At 43.7% G+C, this 12,947-nt stretch overlaps 1 protein-coding gene across 1 annotated transcript; it reads right to left on the bottom strand.

The window, feature by feature from the left end:
• Window positions 1–3,782: 3,782 nt before the first annotated feature.
• On the bottom strand, window positions 3,783–12,947 carry LOC145348115 (zinc-binding protein A33-like). The gene is made up of 6 exons (XM_080196260.1): window positions 12,329–12,947; window positions 8,900–8,992; window positions 8,589–8,819; window positions 7,353–7,375; window positions 6,901–7,262; window positions 3,783–5,206 (listed from the first exon to the last, which is right to left on the bottom strand). Exons 1-6 carry the CDS (start codon window positions 12,740–12,742, stop codon window positions 4,674–4,676), a joined length of 1,656 nt encoding a protein of 551 aa, XP_080052386.1. The 5' UTR covers window positions 12,743–12,947; the 3' UTR covers window positions 3,783–4,673.

The raw sequence follows: 12,947 nt of genomic DNA, 5'->3' as shown, positions 1-12,947 counted from the left end.
TATGTGTGTCTCTCTCGATCTTTGTGTGTCTCTTCTCTTTGTCTGTGTGTGTGTGTGTGTGTGTGTGTGTGGTCTCACACCTGTGGTGCTCGCTGGGGATATGGTCAGAGTTAGGAGATGCATGGTGGTGACCAGTCAGTCCATCTCTCTCCCTGGTGTCGATCAGGAATGGGAGGGGTAGGTTCTGCCTCTCAGAGTGTCGTTGTGCGGGTGTTATGGGCTTTTTCTAGATGGGGACAACCCCTCCCCATACACAACCGCCCATTCCCATTACCCTCCCATCTTGATATAATTGGATCCTGATGAATTTGGGCTCACTCACTGATCCACCACGCAGTGTGTGTCACCTTCCCCCACCTCCACCCAGGTCGTGTGAGTTGGCACAGTGAGGGAACATTGCATGAAATCATGATCTTGGAATCCATTAACATTGCTGAACTAGAGCCAGATACAAAGAACAAAGAAAGAAGTATAGCACAGGTACAGGCCCTTCAGCCCCTCCAAGCCCATGCCAATCATAATACCCAGATAAACTAGAGAAAAACATCTTCTGCCCTTACTTGGTCTGCATCCCTCTATTCCCTCTCTATTCATGTACTCATCCAAAGGCCTCTTAAATGTTGTTCATGTGCCTGCTTCCACAACCTTCTCTGGCAGTGCACTCCAAGCACCCACCACTCTTTGCATGAAAATCTTCCCCCGCACATCTCCCTTAAATTTTTCCCCTTCCATCTTGAACCTGTGCCCCCTTGTAATAAACACTTGAACTCTGGGGAGGAGAAGCCTCTGACTATCCACTCCTCCCCATTTCTAAGTATCAATCCCAATCTAATCCCACTGCCCTGCTCTCCCGAGATCCCTGATTCAATCCTAAATTAATCCCACCCCTCCACTCTCCCTCCATCCATTTCAATCCCAAACTAATCCCACGGCCACATTCTTTCTATATCCCTGTTTTAGTCCCAACTAAGTCCACTGTCCCACTCTCTCCCTGTGGTCCTGTACAAATCTCAAACTAGTCCCACTGCTGCACTCTCTCCCCATAGCCCTAAATGAATCTCAAACTAATCTCACTGCCCCACTCTCTCCCCATAGCCCTAAATGAATCTCAAAATAATCTCACTGCCCCACTCTCTCCCCATATCCCCTATCAATCTCAAACTAATCTCACTGCCCCACTCTCTCCCCATATCCCCTATCAATCTCAAACTAATCTCACTGCCCCACTCTCTCCCCATATCCCCTATCAATCTCAAACGAGTCTCACTGCCCTACTCTCTCCCCATGTTCATATTTCCCATCTTCTTGTTTTCCCTTATCACTTGCTTCAATGTCATAGCCTCCCTGTCCCAGGATTCATCGTCCTCCAGCTCTGTACCCTGATAGTTCACTCTTGTGGGGAGGTGGGGGGTTGGGTACATTTGGAGGGGGGTGGATACAGTACCAGCACTGACTCCCATGAGCTCAACGAACCCTCACTGTGCCTGTATCCTGCACATTTACACAGGTAGATGTGTCACCTGCCCTGGCACTGCTAGTTAGCTGTGGCTGCCACTTTCTCCTGAGGGAGGGTGAGGGAAGTGTGATCCGTGAGTTTGAGGCACAACGTGTTTGAGGGATGGGCCTCCTGCAGTTGAACAGCTGGCAGCATGGGCCAATCGTGAGGCAGCAGATCAGATGCACACATTGTAGAGAAATGGAGCACAGCACAGGAAAATCAATCTCTGACCAGGAAATAAGATATGACAAAACAAAACTGATAAACTAGTAATACAGAGTCACATAGGACAACACAATCCTACAGCACAGAAAGAGGCTATTCAGCCCATCAACCCTGCACTGACAGCAATCCCACTCAGGCCCTCTCCCCATAACCCTAAGTATTTATCTTGCTGGACTCCCTGACACTCAGGGGCAATTTAGCCTGGCCAATCAGCCTAACCCACATATCTTTGGACATGGAATTAACAGTTAAGTGCAGAAGTCTGGTGGAAGGTCACTGGTCTGAAATATTCACTCTATCCCACTTGTCACGCATACTGTAGCAATTTCTAATGTCCAGCCTCTGCAGTGTTTTGCTTTTACAATGCAGATATAAATATAATCGAGAGATACACAATGCTGGATTTAAACTTGAGCATGCCTTGTGAGGAATTGGTGATGCAGAGGTATCGTCACTGGACAAGTCATCCAGACACTCAGGGTAATGCTCTGGGGACCAAGGTTTGAATCCCACCACGGCAAATGGTGGAATTTGAATTCAATAAAGATTGCTATTAAAAATCTAATAGTGACGATTCTTGTAAAAGCCTATCTGGTCTGGCCTACATGTGATTGCAGACCCATGGCAACGTGGTTGACTCTTAAATGGCCCAGCATGTCAATCAGTTGGCATGCTGGGCCATTGGGGATGGATCAGTGACTCCCACAGCCCACACAATAATAAAATACAGTAGTTATTCGCGGCCGAGGCATGTGAAATTGGAGAGAAAAGAATGGATTTGCAAGAGTTACGATCCACATGAATGCAACAGAACTGCCTCAGGAAGTTCTCCCCTCTCAATGATAGCGGTAAAAGTGACGATGAATAGGTACAATAAATTAGTGGTCCAGGACCTCCATCGCAAGTCGTTTACATTTTTAAAGTTTTGTCACCTCGCTCCCCAGTTTCAAGATGATTTGTTGCTGAAGCACCCCCCCACCCCCTCCCCCTCACCCGCCGACTGGGAAGTCAAAAACTTGCACCAATTGAGGAAGTTTCAACAGTGTCACAGTCTCACCTGACAGACTCCAGTATTTAACCCCGTGCTGTACCTATACTGGGAGTGTTTGATGGGGACAGTGTCGAGGAAGCTTTACTCTGTATCTAACCCCATGCGGTACCTGTCCTGGGAGTGTCTAATGGAGACAGTGTAGAGGGTGCTTTACTCTGTATCCTGTGTTGTATCTGGCCTGGTCATGTTTGACATGGATAGTATAGAGGGAGGTTGACTCCATTTGTACCCTTTGAAACAGGGTGTGTGTGAGTAAAAAGTGACTGGATTGTAACAAACAAGAGAGTGAGAGTGTGAGTGACAAGGTGGAGGTGGACAGGTTGTTTACTCTTGTGGAAGAATCTAGAACCAGGGATCACTGTTAAAAATAAGTGGTCACCCATGTTCGACAGAGATAAGGAGAAATCTTTTTCGATCAGAGGGTCATGAGTCTCTGGAACTCTCTTCCTCAAAAGGCATTGAAAGCAGAGTCTTTGAATATTTTTTAGGCAGAGCTGGATAGAATCTTGATTAATCGGAGGCAGGTGGTGTGAAAGGTTATTGGGGGATCGACAGGGAATGTGGGGTTGAAGTTACAATCAGACCAGTCATGATCATGTAGAATGTTGGAGCAGGCTCCAGAGGCTGAGTGGCCTACTCCTGCTCCTAATTCATACGTTTTTATGTATGAAGCTGACATAAGGATCTCTGGCTCTATTCTGTACTAAGGGAGAATGGGAGTGTGTACTTGTTGGCAGGAAGGGATAGGGAAAATCCTGGAACGTGGGCATAAACTGATCCCGAGCTGCATTGAGATGTAATGATTTATGTTCGCAGAAGGAGCATTTAGATAAATTTAGACTTGATTTAATTACTGCATCCTAAATTAACCTTTAAACTGTTCAAGTTCTACAGATGTAACAATCGGGCAAAGACTCAGACAGTGAATTAGCAAATAACAAAGTTTATTGAACATACGCAAAAGAAAACAACATTATACTTTTCAATTAACTAAAGACTAATCTATTTACTAATAAACAGAAAGAAAAGGTATATTTGAATATGGCAGAAGAAAGAGACAGATTGTTGAAGCTTTTTAATCTTTTTAGATCAAAGAGTTGATTGGCCTCATTTGAATTCCAATAAGAGCCCTGGCAGTTAACTGTTCCCTGGTGCACAATGGAGTGAACCCATCTGGTTCACTAATGTCCTTTCAGAAAGAAAATCTGAAGTCCTTTTCTGGTCTGTCCCACATGTCACGCCAGATCCATAGCAATGCATTTGACTTTTAAATGATTTGATTCTGAATTACTTATCATTCAATTCCACAGTAATTCAGGTACTTTCTTCTAATGCAAACGTTTCATTCTCGGCGATGATTACTGGACAGCATGATAGTAACATAGCTCATTGATTAGTAACATCAATATGGCTTGTTTTTTGATCTACACTAATTTGATCTACCTGATTTTGTTTAAAAGTTTCTATTAATGGGCAAGTTAAGCAGTTAACTTAAGTCCTATTAAAGTTAAATTGAATTGCCAGGAAGGCCTAAATGGGGTTTGGTGAAGGGAGTGCTATGGGGATAGGGGTTAAATTCCTGCTACTTTCGACTCATGGGCAGCACTGAGAAGGCAATTCTTATTTGATTTGACTGCTGCCATCTCAATTTAGCTCCCAGGAATGTCTCAGGGAGCAGTATTAAATTTCATTAGGATTCCCAATGACACTGAGAGAGGGACACAAACAAGCCCATGATGTGACACGCTGCCACATTAATGTATCTACGGTGGGCTACCGGGCTGACACATCATGACACTGTAGTTCTAAGTTCCTGGTCCTCTCCCACCCCTCATTGGAGAAGCGCAGGAAAAATATTGATCCCCATTTTTCTGCAAGTTCTCACACGAGGTTAGAAAGCTACTGTTCAAAATGAAGCAGTTTAAGGGGGACAGCATTTTCATCACACGACCCAACCCAAAAATAAGGGAAGAGTTTCTCAGTGAATGTGTCCGTGAAAGTGTAGAGGATGGACATATCATCAGCATTGTAAAAGGTCACCTGTCCCCCCTCATAGTCCAGGAAAACTCCAATGTTCCTGGGATTCTCACTGGGGGTTAGGGGGTCTGATGATATTTCAATAGCTCCATATTCATTCCCATTTCTCAGCCACACAGCCCAGTAAGCAGCTTCAGAACCCAGTGTTATCTGTCCCTTCCTATTGGCCGACTCTCTGGCCACACCCAGTGCCCACTCAGTCTTGTCCCCAACCTCCACCTCCCAGTAATGTTTCCCCGATGTGAATCCCTCTGATCCCAGGACACAGCAACACACATCAAATCTCTCCGGATTATCAGGAACTTGTAATTCTGTGTCACTGAGTCTCACACTGGTCAGGTCCTCAGACAGCACCAAGTTACGATGGGCTGTGTTTGGGTCCAGTGTCAGTGGGGCTGTAAGGGAACAAATTAAAAAGAGATCAGGTTAAATATTGTAACATGGGAAGGTGCATGGATACAGAATATTATCCGATATCTTTACAAAGGACAAGTGCCAACTCCATAGTTCAGTATCAGAAAGTATTATAGACTGGGCAACGTGTACGTAAATAAAAGTAAAATACTGCATTGCTGGAAGTGTGAAATAAAAACAGAAAATATTGAATAAACTCAGCCAGTCTGACAGCATCTGTGCAGCAAAATTAATTTAATGTTTTGGATCTAAATGTCCTTTCTATCCCAAAGTTTAACTCTATTTCCCTCCAGAAATATTCCATGGTGTACAGTTAGACATATTTCCAGACTCCAGTGTGTACAGTGAACAGATGTTACAGACTGGGTACGGTGTACAGTTAGATATATTCCCAGACTCCAGTGTGTACAGTGAACAGATATTACAGACTGGGTGTGGTGTACAGTTAGATATATTCCCAGACTCCAGTGTGTACAGTGAACAGATATTTCAGACTGGGTATGGTGTACAGTTAGATATATTCCCAGACTCCAGTGTGTACAGTGAACAGATATTACAGACTGGGTATGGTGTACGGTTAGATATATTCCCAGACTCCAGTGTGTATAGTGAACAGATATTACAGACTGGATATGGTGTACGGTTAGATATATTCCCAGACTCCAGTGTGTATAGTGAACAGATATTTCAGACTGGATATGGTGAGATATATTCAGATATTTTATCAGACTCCAGTGTGCAAAGAACAGCTCTTGGATCAGGTACTTGGTGCTGCTGCCACAGTGATCTGGATCAGTTACAGACAGCACCTTCAAGAGAGGGAGGATGAGAGTCAGAAACTGTACAGAAAGCAAGCACAAAGTTGGGAAGTTTCTTACTGTTATGAAGCAGAAGTTGATCCCTCTCTGAGAAGTAACACTTAACCACTCAAAGAGAAGTATCTCACCTCATAATTTGTTAAAAATGTATGAGAAATAGTTCGATCTGCTCTTCAGCAACTTTTAGTGGTTAAATCAAAATAACTACCTGAGACTGTATAATCAACAAATAACACTTTATTTATCTAACAGTGAACAGATTAACAAAAATATTAATAAACCGATTAAAATCACAATTCTAATGGAATGCTGTTTAGATAATATAATTCCTATTATTAACAAAAAATATGGGATTTTTGTCACACTTAATTACAACCAGGTTTTTGTATTTTCTGGAATCTTTTGTCTTCTTTCTTCTGTCAGAAACCTCTGTCTTCTTTTGAGTACCTTTGCCATTCAGTTGAGGCTTTGAGCTAAAATCTATTCGCTGTGATAGAGATAGTTGCTGTGTCAGAGAGCACCTGCTGCGTCTCTCTGGATCTGAGACCTGTCTCTTATACCCCTGATGTCATACCAACATCCCCACAATAGGATTGGTTCTCATTACCAAAACATCAAATTTAAATCTAATAGCTAAGTGCCTAGTTTAAACTGATTGGGCGAAATTCAAAATACACCCTGTTGTCTTGGCAACACTACTGCCTGGCCTCTCGATACAATGTTTCAGTCTGTGTACTGCAGGCACAGCACCTCTCCTTTTTTAACTCTAAATACAGAGAAAAACCTACCTTTTAAAGGGACCATGCAATTTTACAATTTTTAAATAATTTTACAAACAGCAACTTTGCAACACTTACCTGGAGAGATGATCTGTTTAATTTCCTCCCACACTGCATGGAGTAAGGGGCCTTGAAATCCAGTGTAATTCCATCTTGGAATTTCCAGAATATTTGCATCTTCACTTTCATAATATGAGGTCAATTCACCTGAATACTGGATTTCATTGTTATCTTCCCAATATGTATATTCACTTTCAGAGTATAGGCTTAATTCATCTAAGTACTGGATTTCATTGTTATCTCCTTTATCTTCATCTCTGATCTGTTTTATTGCCTTCAATACTGCATCAAGGAATGGGCTTTGGTACCCCGTGTACTTCTCTGTTGGAAACTCCCGCATAACCTCATCTTCACTTCCCTCTGCAACTTTCTCCAGGTAGCTGTGTGAATGGGATTGATTTAATCACTCTCTGCTGGATACAGACTGTGATCACAGTGTAAAACTGTGTGAATTTGGATTAGATACTCACCTTTCTCTCAATCTTTTCAGTTCCTGCAGTACAAAGAATCAGAAGTATTTTAATAAATATAGACGCTGCTGTTTAGAGTGTAATTTTAAATGATGTAGAATCAGTGACTTTAGTTAAATATGAAGCAATTTGGGTAGAGTTTGCAATGTACTTCCACAACCCTTACCTTACTTTCCCATCCATTGACTCTGTCTATACTTCCCGCTGCCTCAGCAAAGCAGCCAGCATAATTAAGGACTCCATGTACCCTGGACATTCTCTCTTCCAACTTCTTCCATCAGGAAAAGATCCAAAAGCCTGAGAACATGTACCAACCGACTCAAGAACAGCATCCTGCCTGCTGCCATCAGAGTTTTGAGTGGACCTACCTTGCATTAAGTTGATTTTTCTCTACACTCTAGCTATGACTGTAATACTACATTCTGAACTCTCTTCTTTCCTTCTCTATGAATGGTATGCTGTATCTGTATAGCATGCAGGAAACAATACTTTTCACTGTGCACTAATACATGTGACAATGATAAATCAAATCAAACTCAAAATCAAAACCTCCAACCCCAAATGCACCCACACTGTTTCACCTGAAAACCTGAAGAATCAATGATCCTCATAAGACCAGCACCCATGGGACTCAACCCCAACGTGTCAGTGCTCTCAGCACCAGCACCCATGGGACTCAAATGGAACACATGGCTACACTGGGGATCAATAATCATGGAACAATACTTCACCCATTCAAACAAAGGGAAGTAGGAAAGAAATATGAAAGGAGATGACCTTTATTTGAAAAGAGAGAACCTCTGTAACTCCATTTGAGATATTTAGATGCTGACTGAACTGATACAGTAATCTGGTAATCACTGTTAATGTTGTAACACTAATAAGGGTTAGAGCAACAGGACAAGATTAATTCTTTGCCCTCACTCAGCTGGTCTGAATCATAAAGGGATTTTCAGCAACAATGGTTTGTAACTGGAAAGTACACACAGCTGGGAGTTCTCCACTGTCCGGTTAAAACCCAAAGTCCTATCACATCAAGACTTCTGTTTCTGTTTTCTCTGCAGCCAGTGTGAGGTGAGACAGTGTGGGACAGCTTCCTCAAACACTCCCAAACTCAATCCTGACTGAGACCTCAGTTATGCTGCACACTGTGTATTGTTGTGATGGTGATTAAACCCAATTATAAAGTTTTTATACTTAAAGCAACTGTTTGGGGATTGGGTTATAAAGGGTCACCTGGAGAAAGGAGATATTGTCTTGCTGCTCATTGTCTGCAGAAAGGTTAGTCAGTTCATCACAAAGCATCTGTGCGTCTTCCATCTTTCTCAGGTTCTCCTCCATCAGTTGCTTATCTTCCTCCTTTTGCCTCCTCAGCTCTTCGATTAAATGTTTCTCTTTGATTTCAAGATATTGATGGATTTTGGTAAATTGTGCAGAGATGTCTTGCTCCAGGGATCCAGTGAGTTGCTATGACAGTGAGAGAGATTGTTTAAACAGCAGGTTGTTAAAGAGTTTCAGTGTTGAAAGGGAACTGAAGTCATACTCACCTCCAGTTCTGAAATCTCCCTCTGCTGCTGCTGTTTCAATTTATTTAATTTATTCTTATCATCCTCTGTGATAGCAATCGATATCAATTTGTCCTGAAATTGAATCAGATCAGAGCATAATCCACTGTAATGTCTACTGTTGTATCACAAACTAGTGAGGGTCTAGTTTCCTATAACCCAGGGAAGGAGCAGCATATAAACAGAAGGCAGAAGTGATAGAACTGTGGGCTCGAACTGCACAACAGAGAAATTGGGTGGGATTTTCCATAAAATATTCGAAGCGTCATAATGGCAAGAAAACAGGCAGTCAGTGCCCATTGAACAACACAGAGGACCAGTGCCCAATGCTGGAAGATTAACTACCTTGTTTGGCAGCAAGGGTGAGAGTCCACTTTGTCTGGGCATCAAACCTGTCTGTCACACCTCCAGTGTCCATGTTGAGCCATGCCTTGACACCATGTGGCCCTGTGCACCTGAACCCCCAGCACCTTCCTCCAACCTCTCTGGCACCCCTCGTCACAACCCGTGCCAACCGAGGCACAGCCCGACGCACTCCACAGCCAACCCAAGCCCCGACATCCATCCACCTTCCAGCCATCAGACATTCAATCCCCACCCCTTCTGTCCCCACGGGAGGAGTTGGCCCATAACCACTGGAATGGGAGAACATAAGAACATAAGAAATAGGAGCAGGAGTAGGCCATCTAGCCCCTCAAGCCTGCCCCGCCATTCAATAAGATCATGGCTGATCTGAAGTGGCTCAGTTCCACTTTCCCGCTTTCTCCCCATAACCCTTAATCCCCTTGCCTACAAAAAACCTATCTATCCGTGTCTTAAATATATTTAGCGAGGTAGCCTCCACCACTTCAACGGGCAGAGAATTCCAGAGATTCACCACCCTTTGCGTGAAGAAGTTCCTCCTCAACTCCGTTCTAAACTGATGGGGGTGCAGTTTCCAAGCTGCGAATCTTCACTCTGTTCAAGGAGCGAGCACTTCATTGCAGAGTAAGCTTCACACTCATTTTGGGTGTGATGTGGCTCTCACCATTGGAAAAAGGCTGGGATTCTAGCAAACCATTTTGCACCTGGCACAATTTATTTCTTTTACCATCTCACATTATTTTCCCAGCTGGCCACACTGATCGCTGGGCAAACCCATCATCAATGGACAAAAGGGGGAGCGTGGTGTGAAAATCATTGTAAGCTTCTAATTTAATCAAAAATCAATTAGTTATTTCATATAAACATAAAGCAAAATTGATCATTTAACAGTCAATTAAATTATGTACAATTGATTAATCAGATCTTGGGGAGAATTTTAAAATTAAATTATAATAATACCAGTAGGTTCTGAATTTATCAATAAATTGAGATCTGTGTTATGTAGGTGTTATGAGTTGAGTAAAACCATTTAAATTATTCAATAAAATGTCAGCACAAGGGGGGCAATTGACAACTGAGTCGCTGGTGAGTGTTTATTTATTCAAGCCTTAGCATTATTTCTGTTAATTCAATTAATAGTTTAATAAATAGAGGGATGGCAGGTACTCTCGGAACTGTGGAGTTCACATCCTGCTCCACGTGGGAACTCCAGGTTACTGCTCCAGTCCTGCATAGCCACATGTGCAGGAAATCTCTTCAGCTGTAGTAGCTGAGTTGACAGGTTTCACACATTGAGCAGCAATTGCTGTCACTGCATTGCGCTGTCAAGGCTAAGAGTTAACTTGTTTCTGGATGCAGTCACCCTACAATCTTAAGCATGTACTAGCAGAGTAAGGGTGGGTTACTGTCAGACAATTGTAGATGATCTGACAAGTAGTTGAGATGGACCCTGAATGTATCCCATTCCCCAATCTGCCCTCCTTACTTGGACTGTTTGACATGTGATTCCAGATCCACAACAATGTTGTTGCTTCTTAAACACCCTCTGAAAAAGCCTAGTGAACCATGCAGTGCAAGGCCATTTAGGGATGGGCAATAAATGCTGGCCCCACTAGTGACAGCCATATCCCATGAACGAATAAAAAATAAACTGGGGATACACCCTTCTAGAATAGGAGAAAAAAATTCAGAGACCCCCTGGATGGGGCAGCATAGGGACACAGTTGTTAGCACTGTTGCCTCACAGTGCCAGAGACCCAAGTTTGATTCCGGCTTTGGGTCACTGTCTGTATGGAGTTTACACGGTATTTCCATGTCTGTGTGGATTTCCTCCAAGTGCTCCAGTTTCCTCCCACAATCCAAAAGACGTGCTGGTTCGGTGCATTGGCCATGCTGAATTGCCCGTTAGTGTCCAAAGATGATTAGGTTAGGGGGATTAGCCATGGTAAATGCACACAGTTATGGGGATAGAGTGTGGGGTTCACCTGGGTTAGATGTTTTGGAGAGTTGGTGGACCATGTGGCCTCTTTCTGCATTATAGGGATATGATTCTATGAGAGAGAATGAAAGAAGGTTTTTGCACAGGAATAAAAAATGCTTAGGCTCTGACCAAGGGCACAAGAAACTGAAAAGGGGGGTTGTGAATGTTATCCAATCCATCACACAAACCAGCATCCCATCCATTCACTCCGTCTACACTTCCCGCTGCCTCGGCAAAGCAGCCAGCATAATTATAGACCCCAGGCACCCCAGACATTCTCTGTTTCATCTTTTTCCATCGGGAAAAAGATACAAAAGTCTTAGGTCACGTACCAACCGATTCAGGAACAGCTTTCCTGCTGCCATCAGACTTTTGAATGGACTTACCTTGCATTTTCCTACACCCCAGCTATGAATGTAACATTACATTCTGCACTCTCTCATTTCTTTCTCCCCATGCCGCAGTGGTTAACACTGCTGCCTCACAGTGCCAAGGACCAGGTTCGATTCCCGGCTTGGGTCACTGTCTGCGTAGTTCGCGCATTTTCCCCATGCCCGTGTGGGTTTCCTCCAGGTGCTCTGGTTTCCTCCCACAGTCCAAACGACATGCTGGTTAGGTGCGTTGGCTATGCTGAATTCTCCCTCAGTGCACCTGATCAGGTATGCTGACTAAGGGATTTTCACACAGTTAATTGCAGTGTTAATGTAAGTCTCCTTGTAACTATTAAATAAATAAACAAACTTTATGTATTCTATGTATGGTATCATTTGTCTGTAAAGCACGTAAGAAAACACTTTTCACTGTATCTCTGAACATGTGACAATAATCTGCTTCCAGACAGTAAGTCTCATTTACAGAGTGACTCAGTGAATTGGCTCCAGATAAGAACCAAGTGATCTAGTTCGATCCTGGGATGGGATTTCAGACAGGCAGCCAATGATGCGCTGGGAAACAAACATTTCAGCTCCTCTGTCCCTCGCCCGGAGGCTGCACCCACCCACTGGGGAGGGGGGAATTGATGAATCTCTTTCCTCTCCCTCTGCACCCACCCACCACGTCCCCCTTACCTTGTACTTTCTCACCGCGTCTGCCACGGGCAGGAAGCTGTGTCCTGAGTGTGAGGGTGAGTCTCTACAAATGACACAGACCAGAGTCTGATCGTCCTCACAGAAGAGTTTCAGCTTCTCATCGTGTTCCTCACAGTGAGAGTCCACCGCCCGTGGTGCCGGCTTCACTTCCAGCTGTCTGGCTTTCTCACACAGATTGGCCAACACCCTGGCATTTTTAAACGACCTCTGGGGGAAAACTGTCCGACATTCCGGGCAGGAAAACTTCTTCTTCCGGCTTTCCCAACACTTCTGGATGCAGGATTTACAGAAGTTGTGCTCACAGTCCAGCCGCACCGGCTCCACAAACAGAGCCAGGCAGATGGAGCAGGTTAAATCCTCACTCAGGGTTAAGACTGATTTACTGGCAGCCATCTCAGTTCCTGATCCTCGACTTAATTTTAATTTCACTTTCCAGTTTATTGTGAAACTCACTGAGCAACCTAGCTTTTATCAGGCAAACTGGTCGAGGTTCAGTTTAATTTACATGCTTGTAAATTTCTTACTCTTCTACTGGATATGGGTCTTACTGGTTAGACCAGCATTGATTGCCCCTGACACAATCGCCGCTTAATTTCCC

This window comes from Carcharhinus amblyrhynchos, chromosome 9, assembly GCF_965287045.1.
Source record: "Carcharhinus amblyrhynchos chromosome 9, sCarAmb.v2.hapA, whole genome shotgun sequence".
NCBI lineage: Eukaryota > Metazoa > Chordata > Chondrichthyes > Carcharhiniformes > Carcharhinidae > Carcharhinus > Carcharhinus amblyrhynchos.
Note: the sequence above shows the minus strand (reverse complement) of the source record. Positions and strands in the feature narration are given on the sequence as shown.